The 16,253-nt window shown below is 49.1% G+C and overlaps 3 protein-coding genes across 3 annotated transcripts; 1 reads left to right on the top strand and 2 right to left on the bottom strand.

Annotated features, from left to right (window-relative positions):
* Positions 1-1,315: 1,315 nt before the first annotated feature.
* On the top strand, positions 1,316-4,326 carry EDB91DRAFT_1239383 (atromentin synthetase; the record flags this gene model as incomplete). The annotated part of the gene is made up of 6 exons (XM_041321848.1): positions 1,316-1,949; positions 1,999-2,374; positions 2,425-2,548; positions 2,577-3,259; positions 3,314-4,068; positions 4,121-4,326. 6 exons carry the CDS (start codon positions 1,316-1,318, stop codon positions 4,324-4,326), a joined length of 2,778 nt encoding a protein of 925 aa, XP_041172167.1.
* A 2,947-nt stretch (positions 4,327-7,273) lies between these two features.
* On the bottom strand, positions 7,274-10,498 carry EDB91DRAFT_1313929 (TPR-like protein; the record flags this gene model as incomplete). The annotated part of the gene is made up of 3 exons (XM_041325140.1): positions 7,274-8,856; positions 8,904-10,169; positions 10,222-10,498. 3 exons carry the CDS (start codon positions 10,496-10,498, stop codon positions 7,274-7,276), a joined length of 3,126 nt encoding a protein of 1,041 aa, XP_041172166.1.
* Positions 10,499-12,240: 1,742 nt separating this feature from the next.
* EDB91DRAFT_1086103 (uncharacterized protein) lies at positions 12,241-13,917 on the bottom strand (the record flags this gene model as incomplete). Its single annotated transcript, XM_041315988.1, has 9 exons — positions 12,241-12,280; positions 12,312-12,432; positions 12,482-12,561; positions 12,831-12,881; positions 13,212-13,335; positions 13,380-13,430; positions 13,499-13,537; positions 13,793-13,853; positions 13,879-13,917. The coding sequence occupies 9 exons, from the start codon at positions 13,915-13,917 to the stop codon at positions 12,241-12,243; spliced, it is 606 nt and encodes a 201-aa protein (XP_041172165.1).
* Positions 13,918-16,253: the final 2,336 nt, after the last annotated feature.

The raw sequence follows: 16,253 nt of genomic DNA, 5'->3' as shown, positions 1-16,253 counted from the left end.
AAGCCAGGTATTCCACAGGGCCCCAAGACCTGTAATAAGGGGGCATCCCCCTATGCAACTCTTTGTCCATAGCGAAGAACAGAGCTGCAGCCTGTAGGAAGTCTACTAGGTATGTGTTGTATACTCAAGTGGACAATACTTAGATATTTGCAGCAAATTTGCTAGTGCAGTCGTGGGAGTCGAGTTCTGGAAGCTTCAGGCAGCTGCCGGCTGGGTTTAGACACCACATCGCCGTCTGCCACGTCGAATTACCGGTGTTCGTGAATTTGGCACCACCACTAGTGATTCAACGTTTACACCCTTTCGAGACAGTAGCTGCCAAGCCTACACATCGTCACTGGATGCTTGGATTAGATCGAAGCCGTTCGTCGTAATTCGTCGTCTGATACAGCCGACAAACAGGGCCCGGCGCGCTGACTCTCACCCGAGCCAAATATCCACTGCACGATATTTGCAATTTGGATTTTTAGTAGATCAATGGAGTCACACTATGCGCCAATCACAGCTTAGATCATTCTATGCGGTTAGACCCGCCCTATGGCTATTCTTCAGTATAACAGATCTTCAGCGCCCAATGAGCGCAACTGCAACAGAGGCCTAGGTGAAGTAGCGGGCGCAGCTACGTTATCCGGTTAGCTACAGTGGAGAAAACGCGGTTCTCAATGTTACGGTACCAGGCTAGTCAATTGATTTGCTGTGCTCGAGCTAACTTCATGTATATGATAGCGCCCAGCTCCGAAACTGTGAACGCATGCTCTGCAACTTTTTACGTGATCATAGATCTTGAATGAAGTGCGTCCATAGGAATCTCGACGTGCAACATCTCCTTCTGTTAACCAATTGTCATGATGCCAAGAGCATGCTGCAGGTGGACTCTCATTCCATTTTCGAAATCAGTTTCTGCAACCCCAGGGCCTTCCTGAAACGAGAAGCCGGGATCATCATATCAGATAAACACCCACGGGTACCATTCATCATCACTACGATCATCGTCAGCAATTATATCCCGATCTCCAGGGCGCAACCTTATTAGCCTCTTTTCATGTTGTCCTGTGCGAGCCTGTGCGCTGCTTTGCGCTAGTTTTCTGTCACTTTACAACCGCATGTCCACTAGCTTGGAATTACCGGTAACGATCCTACAACTTCTTTAGCGCCTCGAGGTCGATCCTAGCTCCTCTTCTTCCATAAAAAGGGTATCAAGTCTTCTTCAATTGGCATCAACCAGCAGCCTCATCTTCTTATTCTTCTTATCTTTCTCCCCATAGAGCATATCAACTTAAATTTAATCTCTCGTAACCCATAGATTAGTATCGCAATGTCTGCTGCACTCCCAGTTACCCTCCACGACGTTCTCTCTCAAGCTACTGAGCGATACCCTTCGCACGAGTTCGGTTTCATCACATCTTCCGCTCACGATTCATCCATCCGAGCGACGACATTCAGCTCTTTCAACCAGAATGTGCGCAACCTCGCCCGCGCCATGCTGGCTTGGGAAAAGCCCGCTGGCTCAGTTATCGTTGTCTATCTGACTGAGCACGAGGATAACATGGCTGCTGTTTGGGCCTGTCTCCTCGCAGGCTACGTCCCGTGCTTGCAACCTGCCCTTAGTGCCCAGCAGGCTCACAAGGAGGGCCATGTCGCTCATATCAAAAACCTGTTCTCCTCCGCCATCTGGCTCACTAATGAAGCCGGAGCTGACCAGGTGAATTCCATAAGCGGTTTGGACATTCACCTTCTTTCGGAGCTCAAGGCGTCCGCTTCAAAATACAACGTTTCTGCTGACTGGGTCGCCCGTACGGCCCAGCCGGATGACGAGGCAATCCTATTTTTGACCTCTGGATCGACCGGCTTCTCCAAAGCAGTCGTCCACACCCATCGCACTATTTTGGCGGCTTGCTACGCCAAAGGAGAGGCATATGGTTTGACTTCGAAGACTAATGTACTTAACTGTAAGTTCTCTTATTGCTATGTCGTCACCAATTCTTATATTACATTCAGGGGTCGGCTTCGACCATGTTGCGGGTTCCTTGGAAATGCATATCACTCCCTTATTGTTTGGTGCCTCTCAACTTCACGTCCACGCTTCCGCTATCCTCTCCGATCCTCTTCGTTTCCTCCGTCTGATCGACGAGAAGTCCATCAACATCGCCTTTAGTCCTAACTTCTTGCTTGCGAAACTCACTCGGGACTTGGAGAAGAGGTCCGATCTTATCGGGGCTTTCGACCTCTCTTCAATCAAGCGTATCAACAGCGGAGGCGAGGCTGTCATTTCGAAGACTGCCCAGTCATTCGTTACTGTCCTTAAGAAGCTCGCAAAAGACCCTCTCAAAGTTTCTTTCGTCATTTCAGCTGGATTCGGTATGACCGAGACTTGGTGAGTTATTTTTGACCTACCTCGATGTCGCTAAACTAAATTAATTCTAGTGCCGGATGTATCTATGATCCGGTGGACCTCAGCACTACTGAGCCAAAGCACGAATTCCTCGACTTGGGTCGCCCTGTGCGTGGTTGTGAGATGCGCATCGTCGACCCCGAAGATAGCAAAACGGTCCGCAGGGATGGAGAGAGTGGCTGAGCTGCAAGTCCGTGGCCCCATGGTATTCGTTCGCTACTACAACGACGCGGAGGCCACATCCTCCAGCTTTGTTGAAGGTGGCTGGTACCGCACCGGTGATGTCGGCATCATCGAGAATGGTGTCATGCGTCTCAGTGGCCGCATCAAAGACACTGTCATCGTACACGGTGTGTCATACGGCATTCCAGAGCTGGAGACGCACCTCCAGACTATCGAGGGTGTCACGCACTCCTTCCTTGCTGCTGCTCCCTACCGTGCACCTGGGCAGGAAACTGAAGGGTTCATCATCTTCTACTCTCCTACTTTCGACCTTGACGGAGAGGATGCTTCCACGAAACTGTTCGCCACGCACCGCGCCCTCCGTGACATCTCTGTGAAGATGATCACCCTCCCTCCGCAGATTGTCATCCCCATCCCCATCAACCAGATGGAGAAGACTACTCTTGGAAAGCTCTCGCGAGCCCGCCTCATCAGCCTCTTCAAGCAGGGCGAACTTGCTAAGCACATAGCTCGTGCTGAAGAGCTTCTGAGCGAGGCACGCGGTGCTTCGTTTGTTGCCCCTTCCACGGAGACTGAGAAAGCTCTTGCTAATATTTACGCTGGGATCTTCAACCTCAACGAGAATGAAATGTCCGCAAGCGACAACTTCTTCGAGCTCGGTGGTACCTCTATTGATGTTATCAGGTAGGCAATGCAAGAGCTTTGATAATGAACACTTCTCACGTCTCTTTCTATCAGACTCAAGCGCGAAGGCGAAGAGCACTTTGGGTTGCCCGAGATACCCACCATTCAGATTCTCAAGCACCCCGTCATCTCCAGCTTGGCGAACTACATCAACGCTTTGCTCTCTAAGGACAGCACCACCGAGGAATACGACCCCATCGTTCCCTTACAACTCACGGGTAACAAGACACCCATATTCTTCGTTCACCCCGGTGTCGGCGAGGTTCTCATTTTCGTGAACCTTGCCAAGTACTTCCAGAATGAGCGTCCGTTCTACGCTCTTCGGGCTCGTGGCTTCGAGCCAGGTCACCCTTTCTTCACCTCCATGGACGAAATGGTATCTACATACGCTGCTGCAGTTAAGAGAACTCAACCCACCGGTCCTTATGCCATCTCTGGCTACAGTTATGGTGGTGTTGTCGCTTTCGAGGTTGCTAAGCGCCTCGAGGCTATGGGTGATGAAGTCAAATTCGTCGGTCTTATCAACATCCCCCCTCATATCGCCGACCGCATGCACGAGATCGACTGGACTGGTGGTATGCTCAACCTATCATACTTCCTTGGCCTTGTAACAAAGCAAGACGCCAATGACCTCGCGCCCACTTTGAGGCCCCTTTCGCGGAAGGAGCAACTGGAGGTGGTGTGGAAACTATCACCTCCAGATCGTCTTATCGAGCTCCAGCTCACGCAAGAGAAGCTTGACCACTGGGTCGACATTGCTGGTTCTCTGATTGAATGCGGCAAGGACTACAACCCGTCTGGCTCAGTTTGTGAGTGCCCTTCTTCCTGTAGTTTTGTTCTCTCGCTGACGACCACCTCCAGCTGCTCTTGATGTCTTCTACGCCATCCCTTTGAAAGGAAGCAAGTCTGACTGGCTGAACAACCAACTCAAGCCTTGGGACGGCTTCAGCCGTGGCGCGGCCTCATACACTGACGTTCCCGGACAACACTACACACTCATGGACTTTGATCACGTTCCACAATTCCAGAAGATCTTCCGCAACCGTCTCGAGTCTCGTGGTATTTAAGACTGCGGATGAGATCGTCGGAAGTTTGAATATGCCCAAGGACTTATTTGCACTATGATTTACTTGCATGCATGCTCTATGTATATTATTTATAGTGCTCTTGTATCCTATTCTTGTAGCATCTTCTGTAAAACGCCCTAGTGCATAATAGACAAAGATGATATTGTACTGTCATCCACAGATATTATAAGTATAAACCCGAGCGACACCAACAAGGAGGGAAGCCGCGATCAGAATATCTTCCATGACCACCTCGTACTCGTGTAATACTGCAAATAAAAAACAGTCGGAAGTATAACTTGGGTCACAGAACTGATTCGTAGTATCACTCCTCCGCTGTCATTCGTCATCTGCTTCATTGCAGATGGCGATAATGAAAATTCAAACACATAACGTGTGTGGTAGTGCCGCATCATTTACACCTGGCCCTGTCAATACTGATATCTACGCTGCACGAGAATACCCGTGGCAGCGTTCTCAAGTTCTTAGGAACATCTGAGGAAGGATCATTTATATTTCCTGGAAGATAGGTTCTTCCTACATCGCTATGAAGTTCTGCCAGAACAATATTCAGCACATAAAAGCAAGCCGACTTCCTACCTTCAGATTTATTTGATCCGTCTGTACGCAGATGGAGATTTCGAGCGACACAACATGTATAGTAGTGCCGCGTCATTTCCACCTGGCCCCGTCAAGACTGATATACACGCTGCACGAGAATACCCGTGGCAGCGTTCTCAAGTTCTTAGGAACATGTGAGGAAGAATCAAATATATTTACCGGAAGATAGGTTCATCCTACATTGCCATGAAGTTCTACCAGAACAATATTCAGCACATAAAAGCAAGCCGTCTTCCTACCGTCCCCTTCAGATTTATTTGATCCTATATACAAACAATGCGTTTCTCCTTCGTCGTCGCCGTCGTTGCTGCTTTGACAGCATCAATATCTGCCAGTGACGCTGTCAGCAGTGATGATTGTCACTCATATTGCCACGATTTACCGTGTTGCGCTGGTCAGAAATGCGTGCAAAAACACGTGGAATGGGATGTGAGTATGAGTAGTTTGCGTCCTGGATTTAACCGTATGACTCATCGGCGTGGTAGATCGTCTATGAATGTGTGGATGAGTGAGTGGCGTGTCGCGACAATGAACTGCAGTGAGCCATGTTTCTGCTTTCGCATCGGTGCAGCATGGTTGATTGTACGACGCGGTGACTTACTAGTGGTTTCTTGCTGAGTTGATCAACGTGCTTGCTTCTGAACAAAATTCACTGCCGCCCGAGCAATGGAGATCTTGGAATAGAGGAAATCTCAAACATGTACTTGAATACATAGCATATGACTAAAGTGCTTACACTGAGTTTTGTAGTGTCGTTGTAAGCTTGAATATGGAAGCCTTCGATGACACCACGACTCCTCCATTTTTGGTCTGTACTAAGCCGCTGAGCTTTATCACGACCCCGTTAGATGGTTGAAAATCGACGTCGTCGAATTGCGAAAGCTGAAGATCCAAAAACGGCACGTGTTGGAGTCCGAAGGTTTATGTAAGTGTTGACCCTAACGTTCAAATAATTAAGTGCCTCGTTGTCGCTCGTTGTCGGCGTCGGAAACGAAAGCCTTCAACCTTGAGGCTGTTCGTCGAACGTAAAGTGAACCTAGTAAGGGAGGAGTCGTGGTGTCATCAAGGGCTTCTATGTTCAAGCTTACAACGAGACTACAAAACTGCTCGTAAGTACTTCAGTCAAATTCCATGTATTCAAGCGTTTGAGATTCCAAAATCTCCATCGCTCGAGCGGCGGTGAAATTTGTTCAGAAGCAATCACGTTGATCAACTCGGCAAAAAACCACTAGTAAGTTACGCGCCGTGCCATAAACCATACTGCACCGACTCACTGTAGTTCACTGTCGCGACATGCCACAGTCTCATTCATCCACATCCACACACAACCAGGCGTACTGTCATGCCAGTGAGTCATATGGTTAAATACAGGAGGCAAACTACTCATACTCCTTTGAGCACGCCGGTCCATGATCGCATTTCATGCTCCTGGCATCTCTGCCAAGTACAGCAACCTGCATTGGACTGGGAGGGGCAATATCTGGGACAATCACTACCATCAGCCTCACTGGCAGATATTGATGCTGTCAATGCAGCAACAACGGCGAGGACGAGGGAGAAACGCATTGTTTGTAGGGATGTGATATGGGATCAAATAAATCTGAAGGGAACGGTAGGAAGACGGCTTGCTTTTATGTGCTGAATATTGTTCTGGCAGAACTTCACGGCGATGTAGGAAGAATCTATCTTACGGGAAATTTAAATTAATCCTTCCTCGCAAGTTCCTAGTAAGATCTTGAGAAATTGGTTGCACGCATGGTTATACAGACGGTCCGACTGTAACTTATCAAGAGGAGTATGTACTAGAATACCACTCTCGGGCAGTTTGGGCAGTAGGTACTAGGTAGTGTTGGAGTCCGAAACGTCCGAGCCAGTGACGACAGCCGAGAAGTAGTTATTGGCCAACTTCGGTATTTGACGACTCCTCGCACAGGAGAATACGGATTGCAGTGACTCTGAGGAGGAATAAGGTCGCCAAGAGTACACCCACAATGAATAACCATTGCCACTAGCTTGAAGTGTACATATTGGCAGTGTCTGTGCTGGGACTCACGACAAGCTTGTAACATACCAGCAGCAAACATTATCAATGTCATACGGATTGTAATTTTAGATACTCTGAATGCAACAGAATATCACTCTATTAAGATTCATATGTGTCCGCCATCTCAAACTCCGTCGCAACATTATAGACACCACTCAGATCTGGACAGTTAGCAAGAGTGGTCGGGCGATCTAGATACATTGTTAGCGTGTATGCCGACAGGATATGGATCACTGATGTACTTACAGCAAATAAAAAAGAAAATAGTCCGAAGGAGTCAAACTAGACACCTATGTGAATAAATACGATCCGCTGTTCCAGTGGAATTCCCTTGCGCAATGTCTTGACAGCCTTGTGCAACGCAACCGCGGCACGTGTGCATTCCAATCTCCCAGAACCATCGATCAGGTTCTTGTAGAAAGCAGAGGCAATCTGGGCTACAACGTTGTCATCAACAGACCACATAGAACCTATCACACTACGAAATCCAGAAAATTGCATCGCCGCAGCGAGATGAATCGCCTCATCGGGGCTCAACTCATCACCCACGGTGGTGTGACAAGCCGATAAGAATGCAAACTCCGGATTCTGCCAGTCAGATCGCATGATCTCCCTGATTGTTAAAGGCCCGTCACGCATGGCAAAGGAAGACTCGAACGGTTGTTTTCGATTTGGCATTCCATGGCAGGCCAGGTGAAGCCATTGATTTTGGCTCAACGCATCGAATACTCCGCGGACTGTCGCATCATTGTCCGCGAGCTGCGTGAAGGATAAGGTAGGTGGTGTGAAGGACAGGAGAGGTGAGAGACACTGAGAAACGACGGATAACTCAGTAGCGACACACCGAAGAAGCTTTGCTCCGTCCGGGTTCGCTTGACCAATCGCAACAAAGTGCTGACCGGTCGTATCTCGCGAAACTTGCTGTCTCGCGCGAATGAGTTCCGCCAAAGTTGGGATGTAAGAGGATATGTAAAAGTGAGACAAATTATGATTCTTCTTCCCATCGTGACTCTTCCCCTCGTAGGGTCCTGCTGCATGCAGAGGAAGTAGCGTGAACTCAGCGGTTGGACACCACCAGATGCGTGAGTGAGGGCGCACTAACCCCCCGAGAGCCTGAACTACAGGATTGACGACGCGATGCCAGAGTGTGCGCAGGACACCAATCATCTTGTTTGATTCAAGTTGATGATCAGAAGAACCCACACATTCTGTGAGAGACTGAAACTCGGAGGACAATTCGGAGACCTCGGCTCGTGTAATATCGAGTGAAACATGGACCGGATCGTGGGCACTCGGGATTATCAAGGCATCACAGCTGTACTGGCTTGCATTGACAATAATGACCGGACCTCCTTCTGCAGCCCTCTGGAGGTCAGAGAACAATTGAGGCAGGAGAAAACGGGAAAGGCCAGGCAGCATGCGGATGCGTGAGATGACATCATCCAATTGTACAGCCAGTTGTTGTATGTGTAGGGACTGGTCTTCTGTAGGCACCTTGAATGTGTGACGCAGGCGAAAGCTGAGTTGCATGAACTCTTTTTCTAGGGCTTCGCCACCTGACGCAGAAAGCGTGCGGAAGCGTACCATCTGCGTCCAGAACACTGCACGACCTCGTTCCACCAGTTCGACGGCAGTTGTCAGAACACCATGACGAACACTGCATGAAAATGCGTCCATTGCAAGGGATGAGGCCTCCCTGACGACGTCGAAATGGTGTGGAGACGACGCCAAAACAGCAACGTGCTCATCCAGGAATTTCAATGTGGTCTGATAGGCGATCAGTGCAGAGTTATGCTTAAGCTGCTCGGCAGAGGCAGCCCATGACTTGGCGGCGCGAAAATCGCTACGAGAGACTGCATGAGATACTTGGGGGAGTTGTGAATAAAGCATGAAAGCCTCGTCCAAGTCTGACGACGATGATACACCATGCCTATGGAATCTGGTTTGAAGGCTGAGGGCAAGATCGTTGAGAAACGAGGATCGATCACAGTGGCTAGGGGGACAAAGCGCCAGGGCAGCTCGATGGAACTCAATAGACTCATCCAGGTCACAGAGCATATTCTGCCGGTGGAATCTGTCTCCAAGGCAGATGGCAGGCAGATGGCAAGGTCATTGAGCGACTTTCGTCGCTCAGAATGGCCGGGGGGAAGGAATACCAGTGCAGCTCGATGGAGCTCAATAGACTCATCCAGATCAGAAAGGATAAGCTGCCGCTGGAACCTGGCCTGAAGGGTGTTTGCAAGGTTGTGGAGAGAAGAAGATCGATCAGAATGGCCGGGGGGACATAGCATACATGCAGCTCGATTGAGCTCAACGGCCTCATTTAGGTCAGAGAGGACACCCCGCTGCTGGAATCTGTCCCTGAGGCTGACGGCAAGGTTGTTGAGAGACGAAGACCGATCGTAATGACCGGGGTGACAGAGTGTCAGTGCAGCTCGGTGGAGCTCAATTGACTCATCCAGGTCAGAAAGGAGACCCCGCTGCTGGAATCTGTATCTAAGACTGATGGCAAGATTGTTGAGAGACGAGGATCGATCTGAATGACTCGGGGGACAGAGCGCCAGTGCAGCTCGATGGAGCTCGATGGATTCATCCAGATCAGGCAGGACACCCTGCTGCTGGAATCTGTCCCTAAGGCTGATGGCAAGGTTGCTGAGAGATGCGGATCGATGAGAATGGCCTGGAGGACGGAGTGCCAGTGCAGCTCGATGGAGCTCAATGGATTCATCCAGGTCAGAAAGGACACCCCGCTGCCGAAATCTGTATTCAAGGCTGATGGCAAGGTTGTTGAGAGACGAGGATCGATCGGAATGGCCGGGTGGACAGAGCATCAGTGCAATTCGAAGGAGCTCAATGGATTCATTAAGGTCAGGCAGGACACCCCGCTGCTGGAATCTGTATCCAAGACTGATAGCAAGGTTGTTGAGAGACGAATATCGATGATGATGGCCCGGGGGACGGAGTGCCAGTGCAGCTCGAAGGAGCTCAATGGACTCATCCAGGTCAGACAGGACACCCTGCTGCTGGAATCTGTATCCAAGACTGATGGCAAGATTGTTGAGAGACGACGATCGACGAGAATGACCTAGGGGACGGAGTGCCAGCGCAACTCGAAGGAGCTCGATGGACTCATTCAGGTCAGAAGGGGATACTCCGTTGCTGGAATCTGTCCCGAAGGCTGATGGCAAGGTTTTTGAGAGACGAGGATCGATCAGAATGGCCTGAGGGACGGAGTGCCAGTGCAGCTCGATGGAGCTCAATGGATTCATCAAGGTCAGAAGGGATACCCCGCTGCTGGAAGCTGTTTCGAAGGCTGCTGGCAAGGTTGCTGAGACACGCAGATCGACGAGGATGGCCAGGAGGACATTCCTGCAAGGCCGCTCGACACTGTTCCACGCCGTGCGCCATGTTGTTATAGCGAAGGAGTGCGAAGAATGCAAGTGGGAGATCTAAGCCGAGGAGCGCAATGGGTTGACGAGACACCCAGCTGACTGTTAAGCGTCTCATTGATAAACACAAAATCGAGTGAGATCAGGATAGATACGCACAAAAGTGACGACACAAGCAGAAATTCTGGGACGGGTCGTATTTGAGGTCTAAGTGAGTGTATCGATCAGTTTCACAGCGAGTTCCGTACATTCTCTGCTAGCCGAGGCACGAGGCTAACTGAGAATTACAACAAGTGTGGGAACAGGTGTCACTCAGGTGATACAATTATATGTATACCTTCTTCTCGACGTATCTCCACAACCCTGTGCTACGCAAAGCTTGCATGCGGTGACTGCTTGCTTTCGCCCAGACCACATGACAATTATGAACTACCGATTACTCACATGCATCCTCAAGAAATAAAGGACGCACAAAATATGTGGTCGTTCAACGTTAGACCTCCGTACCTGAGCTCAAAACGCATCCGACTCTGAATCCGAGGCCGAAACCAGCTCTAAACCAATATCTCCTCCGACCACTCCAGACTCATCCAAGAGCTCGATATCTCCTCGCGGCACGAGACTGTAGAGTACAAACCCAACCTCTGGAACATCGCACGCATCGATGCTGCCAGCCACCCTTGAAGGCTGAGCAATTCTGTGTACATCTAGGAAAGAGGTCTTCCCAGACTCCGCAGACTTCGTCAAGGACCCGCCTGTGTTTCCCACATGTCAGGCTAGTCACTCCAGTAGCCTTTCGGGTAATCTCTCGGATCCCGGTACTTACTTTGCTAACGTTCTCTATCTCGCAAGGTCGCAGGTTCGTTATCAGCTCCACCATTACACTTTCCCCCCGCATATCGCGTCTGATTCAGTCGACACGCGCGAAGATTCCTAGCTTGTACTGAGGAAGTGCAAACATGTGGTCGCTGTCACAACGTATATGATCACGCAAGCAGTCTGTCTGCCCTCATCACGAGCGTCTGGATATGGCGTGTAGGAGTTCTTTGATGAAATCTCGTGTGACGCGATCCAACGCATACCTAATGGGGGACTGGCTCATCTGTTTTGCACTGTTATAGACAGCGGATTTGGCCCCAGAACTCTATGGCATGTAATTGACAATAGGCTACCGCACTCCTCCACGGGTACCATGCTACATTATTGCCTTCATGAACGTTCTGGCGAGAATAACCACATCAGTGTTCGTTCGGACTCGGGAGGCAACGAGAAGACCCAGGCTCACCCCAGGCACTGTGCTGTCGTAGAGACACAGTAATAACCATGCTCATTCTTGCCTCTCATTAGCAATGGCCAGTCAGATCACCAGTCACTACGCAGCACTTCCTACAATCGCATGGTATGATACTCAGAATTTTCCCTTTTGTTGAACAAAAATACAAGAACGAATTGCCGCTGTTAAAACCTAATTCAAGATCGCACCCCACTTTGCCTGCGAGCAACCGTAAGCACGCAGTCTAAGGTTCACACGTCTAGAACACGGTAGGCTGCAAGAGTACTCACCACGTGGTCTGCAGTCTTGGCCGACGGGGGTGAATTTAGATGCCCCGGTAGCTGCGCCAGCTATCACTGTGGCAGACATGAGCAAAGTGGCCAGTGAGATGAATTTCATAGTTGCGGGCTAAGAGAGGCTAAGGCTTGATGGGGTTTTTCTATTGAGTCGAAAGCTAGTACTTTGGTCTATATACATGTGGTGTAGGGAACACCTATCTAGCTGTGCGTCTGCTCGCATAACCAGATGTTCCTCGGTTTCTGAATAAGGACCTCAAAAGTATTGTTACAGTGCTCCAAGATGGTGTCTCATGACACCTCCAATGACGTTGAGCTCGTAATGGAATTTCTGTAAGAATATGCAAAGTTGATCTGCTCACCTGACGATCTCCTGAACGACAAACTTTTGGTCATGTTCTTGCTCGCTTTCCGAGTCACTGGACGCGTTCGCATCAAGACCACGCATGTATCCACAGTCAAATCCCTCGTCCAGATCAATGTCTATGGGGGAACTGCCACAAGTTGGCGGCAACTAGTAAGTAACGCGCACCATAGTGGAATATCGTGTTGACGGTGAAATCGATGAACCGGACATTTGCCAAAACGTTGTTACCGGAGGAAATGGATAACCTTCATCCATAAGCGTGTAACATGGGCAAAGCAGAGTATGCTCACTTCCACGGTACAACTCTGAGTTTCGGTGTATTGTAGTGCTACACAATCCCAATGTACGAGCCGGCCCCGATCGCGCAATTGAAGTAGTATACACGAGTGGTAGCCGAAGACGAAGGTCATGCTGGCGGCATTGATGAGGTGTGAACGGTCTATAGTTTTTACCGTGTAGGACTTGGGTATTACGAACTGGCTGCTGAATAACGTGGCCATGCATGGGAACTTACCAGCGATGATCCAGACCAATTTCTATGGGGAACTGCCAAAGGTGGTGGTGACTAAGTGACGCGCGCCATAGGAGAAATTCGTGAAATCTATGAACCGGACATATGCCGAAAATTCAAGAGTGAGCATAACTTGTCGCCGGAGGGATAGATAACCTTCATCTTGAGCTAGCTAAACAGGTCTGTGAGATGGACAAAGTAGAGTATGCTCACTTCCACAATACAACTCCGCGTCAGTGCGAACATATGGTAGTTGAAGGCGAAGCCCATGCCAACGGCATACAAGTTAATGTCATTATGGGATCATGTGGACGGTCTGTAGTTTTTTCCCCGTGCGTATTACGAGCCAGCGGCTGAAGAGGGCGCCCATGCATGAAAACTTACCAATGATGCAAGAAACTTGCCGGATACATGCTAATCAAGCACCCGGCATGGAAATTTGATTTACAGAGCGCAATCTGGACATTGATATCTTCGGTGAAGCGACAACAGGGGAGGTCGGCACGTTCTGTAAACGTGAATAACTGATTCAACGGTGGCAGTAGAACTAACCCTTTCCTGTCGCTGCATACAGCGCTGCATCTTCGTCATTATCATCACTGGCTTTGAGTTCGACCTTGTTGTTGATCTAATCGGCGATCGCGCTCTAGCCCTACAATTTTTTGGCTCACTAATATTCATGGTCCTATTCAACTCCCACACGGGAAAACCTATAGACCGTTCACAACTCATCATCAGTAATGCTGCCAGTATGACCTTCGCCTTCGATCACTACCGGTTCGTACATTGGGATTGTGTAGCACAACAATCCACTGAAACTCGGAGTTGTGCCGTAGAAGGACAGCTGCGTCATGGCAAGGGCTCGCTTACAAACGGTCGACCGTTTTTTCAAAGACCGACAGACCGTTTGGACCGTTTTCAAGGGCGCGTGGGTTGGAAGATCACGTAAGATGTTTCGAACTTACAGGCTGGAGTTGGTGGGGGAGTCAGTGGGAGCGCGGAGCACTCAGCGACAATGTCACCGCACTTTGAGGTGAACAAATAAACATACGACAACGACAATCATGTTTAGTCCCAGTTTACAGCACATATCGTCCAAATAAAGTCTTTGGCTTTCCTTGAATATTCAATACCATTTATATTTGGCATTCGAAGCAATAGTACAGATCCGCCAGCTAGGTACCGACAATTACATCAATTCCGACCTTCCACCAGCTTCTACCGCCTCCCAATCATTTTGCATGCTCAGTATCAACCTCCAGTGGCCTTTCAGAGTCGTAAAGATGGCAGGGCCGCACCAGAATGTGCCTAACAAATCATCCTCTGGTGCACCCTTGAAGCCCTTGGGCACTGCTAAACCGGGTCCATTGGAAAAGAAGAGAGCACTGGAAATGTATCTAGCTTGAAACGAGCACGACCTGCAGGACAGGGCAGAGGGGGGGCACCATCATCTTTTCTCAATCCATTCTCCTCACATCATCAGAAACCCGCAGCAGAACCTTTTCACCCAGGAATGAGTGTTGCTGAATCCGAAGAGTTAACCAGTTAGTAGAATGCACGTACGCAGACTCGGACAGATAAGCAAGCCATCTCCCATCAGTAAAACCCCACATTCCTTTTCCGTCCTTTTCAGACTTAATTCAACCTTTTCTTGCTTATCAACGCTTCAATTAAGGTGACAGTCATATTCACAAGGGGGATCAGAGCATTTTACAGCATCTGAGAAAAAAAAGTAGAATAAGGGCAATAAAGATGAGCTGGCTTAAATCCCAGCACCCTGTCCAACAGCTATATTGTACGTCTGAAATGGCTTGAGTGTTGACCCTAACGTTCAAATAATTACGTAAAGTGAACCTAGTAAGGGAGGAGTTGTGGTATCATCGAGGGCTTCTATGTTCAAGCTTACAACGAGACTACAAAACTGCGTCGTAAGTACTTCAGTCATATTCTATGTATTCAAGCGTTTGAGATTCTAAAATCTCCATCGCTCGAGCGGCGGTGAAATTTGTTCAGAAGCAACCACGTAGATCAACTCAACAAAAAACCACTAGTAAGTTACGCGTCGTGCCATTAAGCATATTGCACTGACTTACTGTAGTTCACTGTCGCGAAATGCTACAGTTTCACTCATCCACCGTGACATCCACACACACCCAGATGTACTGTCATGCCAGTGAGTCATATGGTTAAATACAGGAGGCAAACTACACATACTCCTCTGAGCAGGCCGGTGAATGCTCGGTCCTCTTTCTCCACGCATTCCTGTCGAAAACAGCAACCTGCATTGTTCTCGGTGGGGCAATATTTGGGACAAACATCATCAGCCTCACTGGCAGATATTGATGCTGTCAAAACAGCAACAACGGCGAGGACGAGGGAGAAACGCATTGTTTATACGGATGTGATATGGGATCAAATAAATCTGAAGGGAACGGTAGGGAGACGGCTTGCTTTTATGTGTTGAATATTGTTCTGGCAGAACTCCACGGCGATGTAGGAAGAATCTATCTTACGGGAAATATAATTAATCCTTCCTCGCAAGTTCCTAGTAAGATCTTGAGAAAATTGGTTCACGCACGGTTATACAGTCGGTCCGACTGTAACTCATCAAGAGGAGTATGTACTAGAATACCACTCTCGGGCAGTTTGGGCAGTAGGTAGGGTCGTATTCAACCCGCCTGAGGGTGCATCTTGGCCTCGAGCTACTCGGACCTGCCCAGCCTATACACAAACTCCGTGGATAGTAGCAGCACCTACGGCAGCCTGTGTACTCAGTGCCTCTCCATCGAGACACGAATGCATAAGATAGTCCGTGACATTTATGCGTTATATAGTAACGATGGGGTTTAAATTTAACCGCGAGCGCACTTGAAGCAGGCGTTATCAGGGAGATGCCGTATGGAATGTTGATCAAAAACCAACTTCACCTACCTCTTTGGCCCTTGGAACCTCGTTTTATCAGCAAGCCCCGCACCCAGACTTGCCTTCGGATGTTGGAAGCGAATCTGGCGCAATATATCGTCTCCCTGCGCGCATTACCAAGCCCTAAAGGAACAAGCTGCTTAAGAGTCCTTGTCACATACCGATGGAGGCTGCTTTTGTTCGAAAAAAGCAAGTACTTGCGCGTCCCAATGTGTGTCTGTGATAACCTTAGTATTACCTTTGACGGCTAAATAACACGTCTACCAGAGTTGGCATGCACGGCTCAACCAGCTACTAGAAAAAATACACCCAGCAGCCAGGTGCTTCAAGTTGCTCACCTGTGATACTAGTAACTTGGAAATAGTTTCTTGTAACGAAAATAGCCACTTTCGAACTTTTATATATCGTGTCAAAAACCCCGTCGAGGAGGTACCGAGTTAAAAACATGCCAAGAACTCACGGGGGAGTTTTTCACGGAACACTATTCCCCACGCGAAGAGTTTT

The sequence above is a fragment of the Suillus paluster genome (assembly GCF_016628075.1).
Source record: "Suillus paluster strain FC165 chromosome Unknown EDB91scaffold_86, whole genome shotgun sequence".
In the NCBI taxonomy this organism is placed as follows: Eukaryota; Fungi; Basidiomycota; class Agaricomycetes; order Boletales; family Suillaceae; genus Suillus; species Suillus paluster.
Note: the sequence above shows the minus strand (reverse complement) of the source record. Positions and strands in the feature narration are given on the sequence as shown.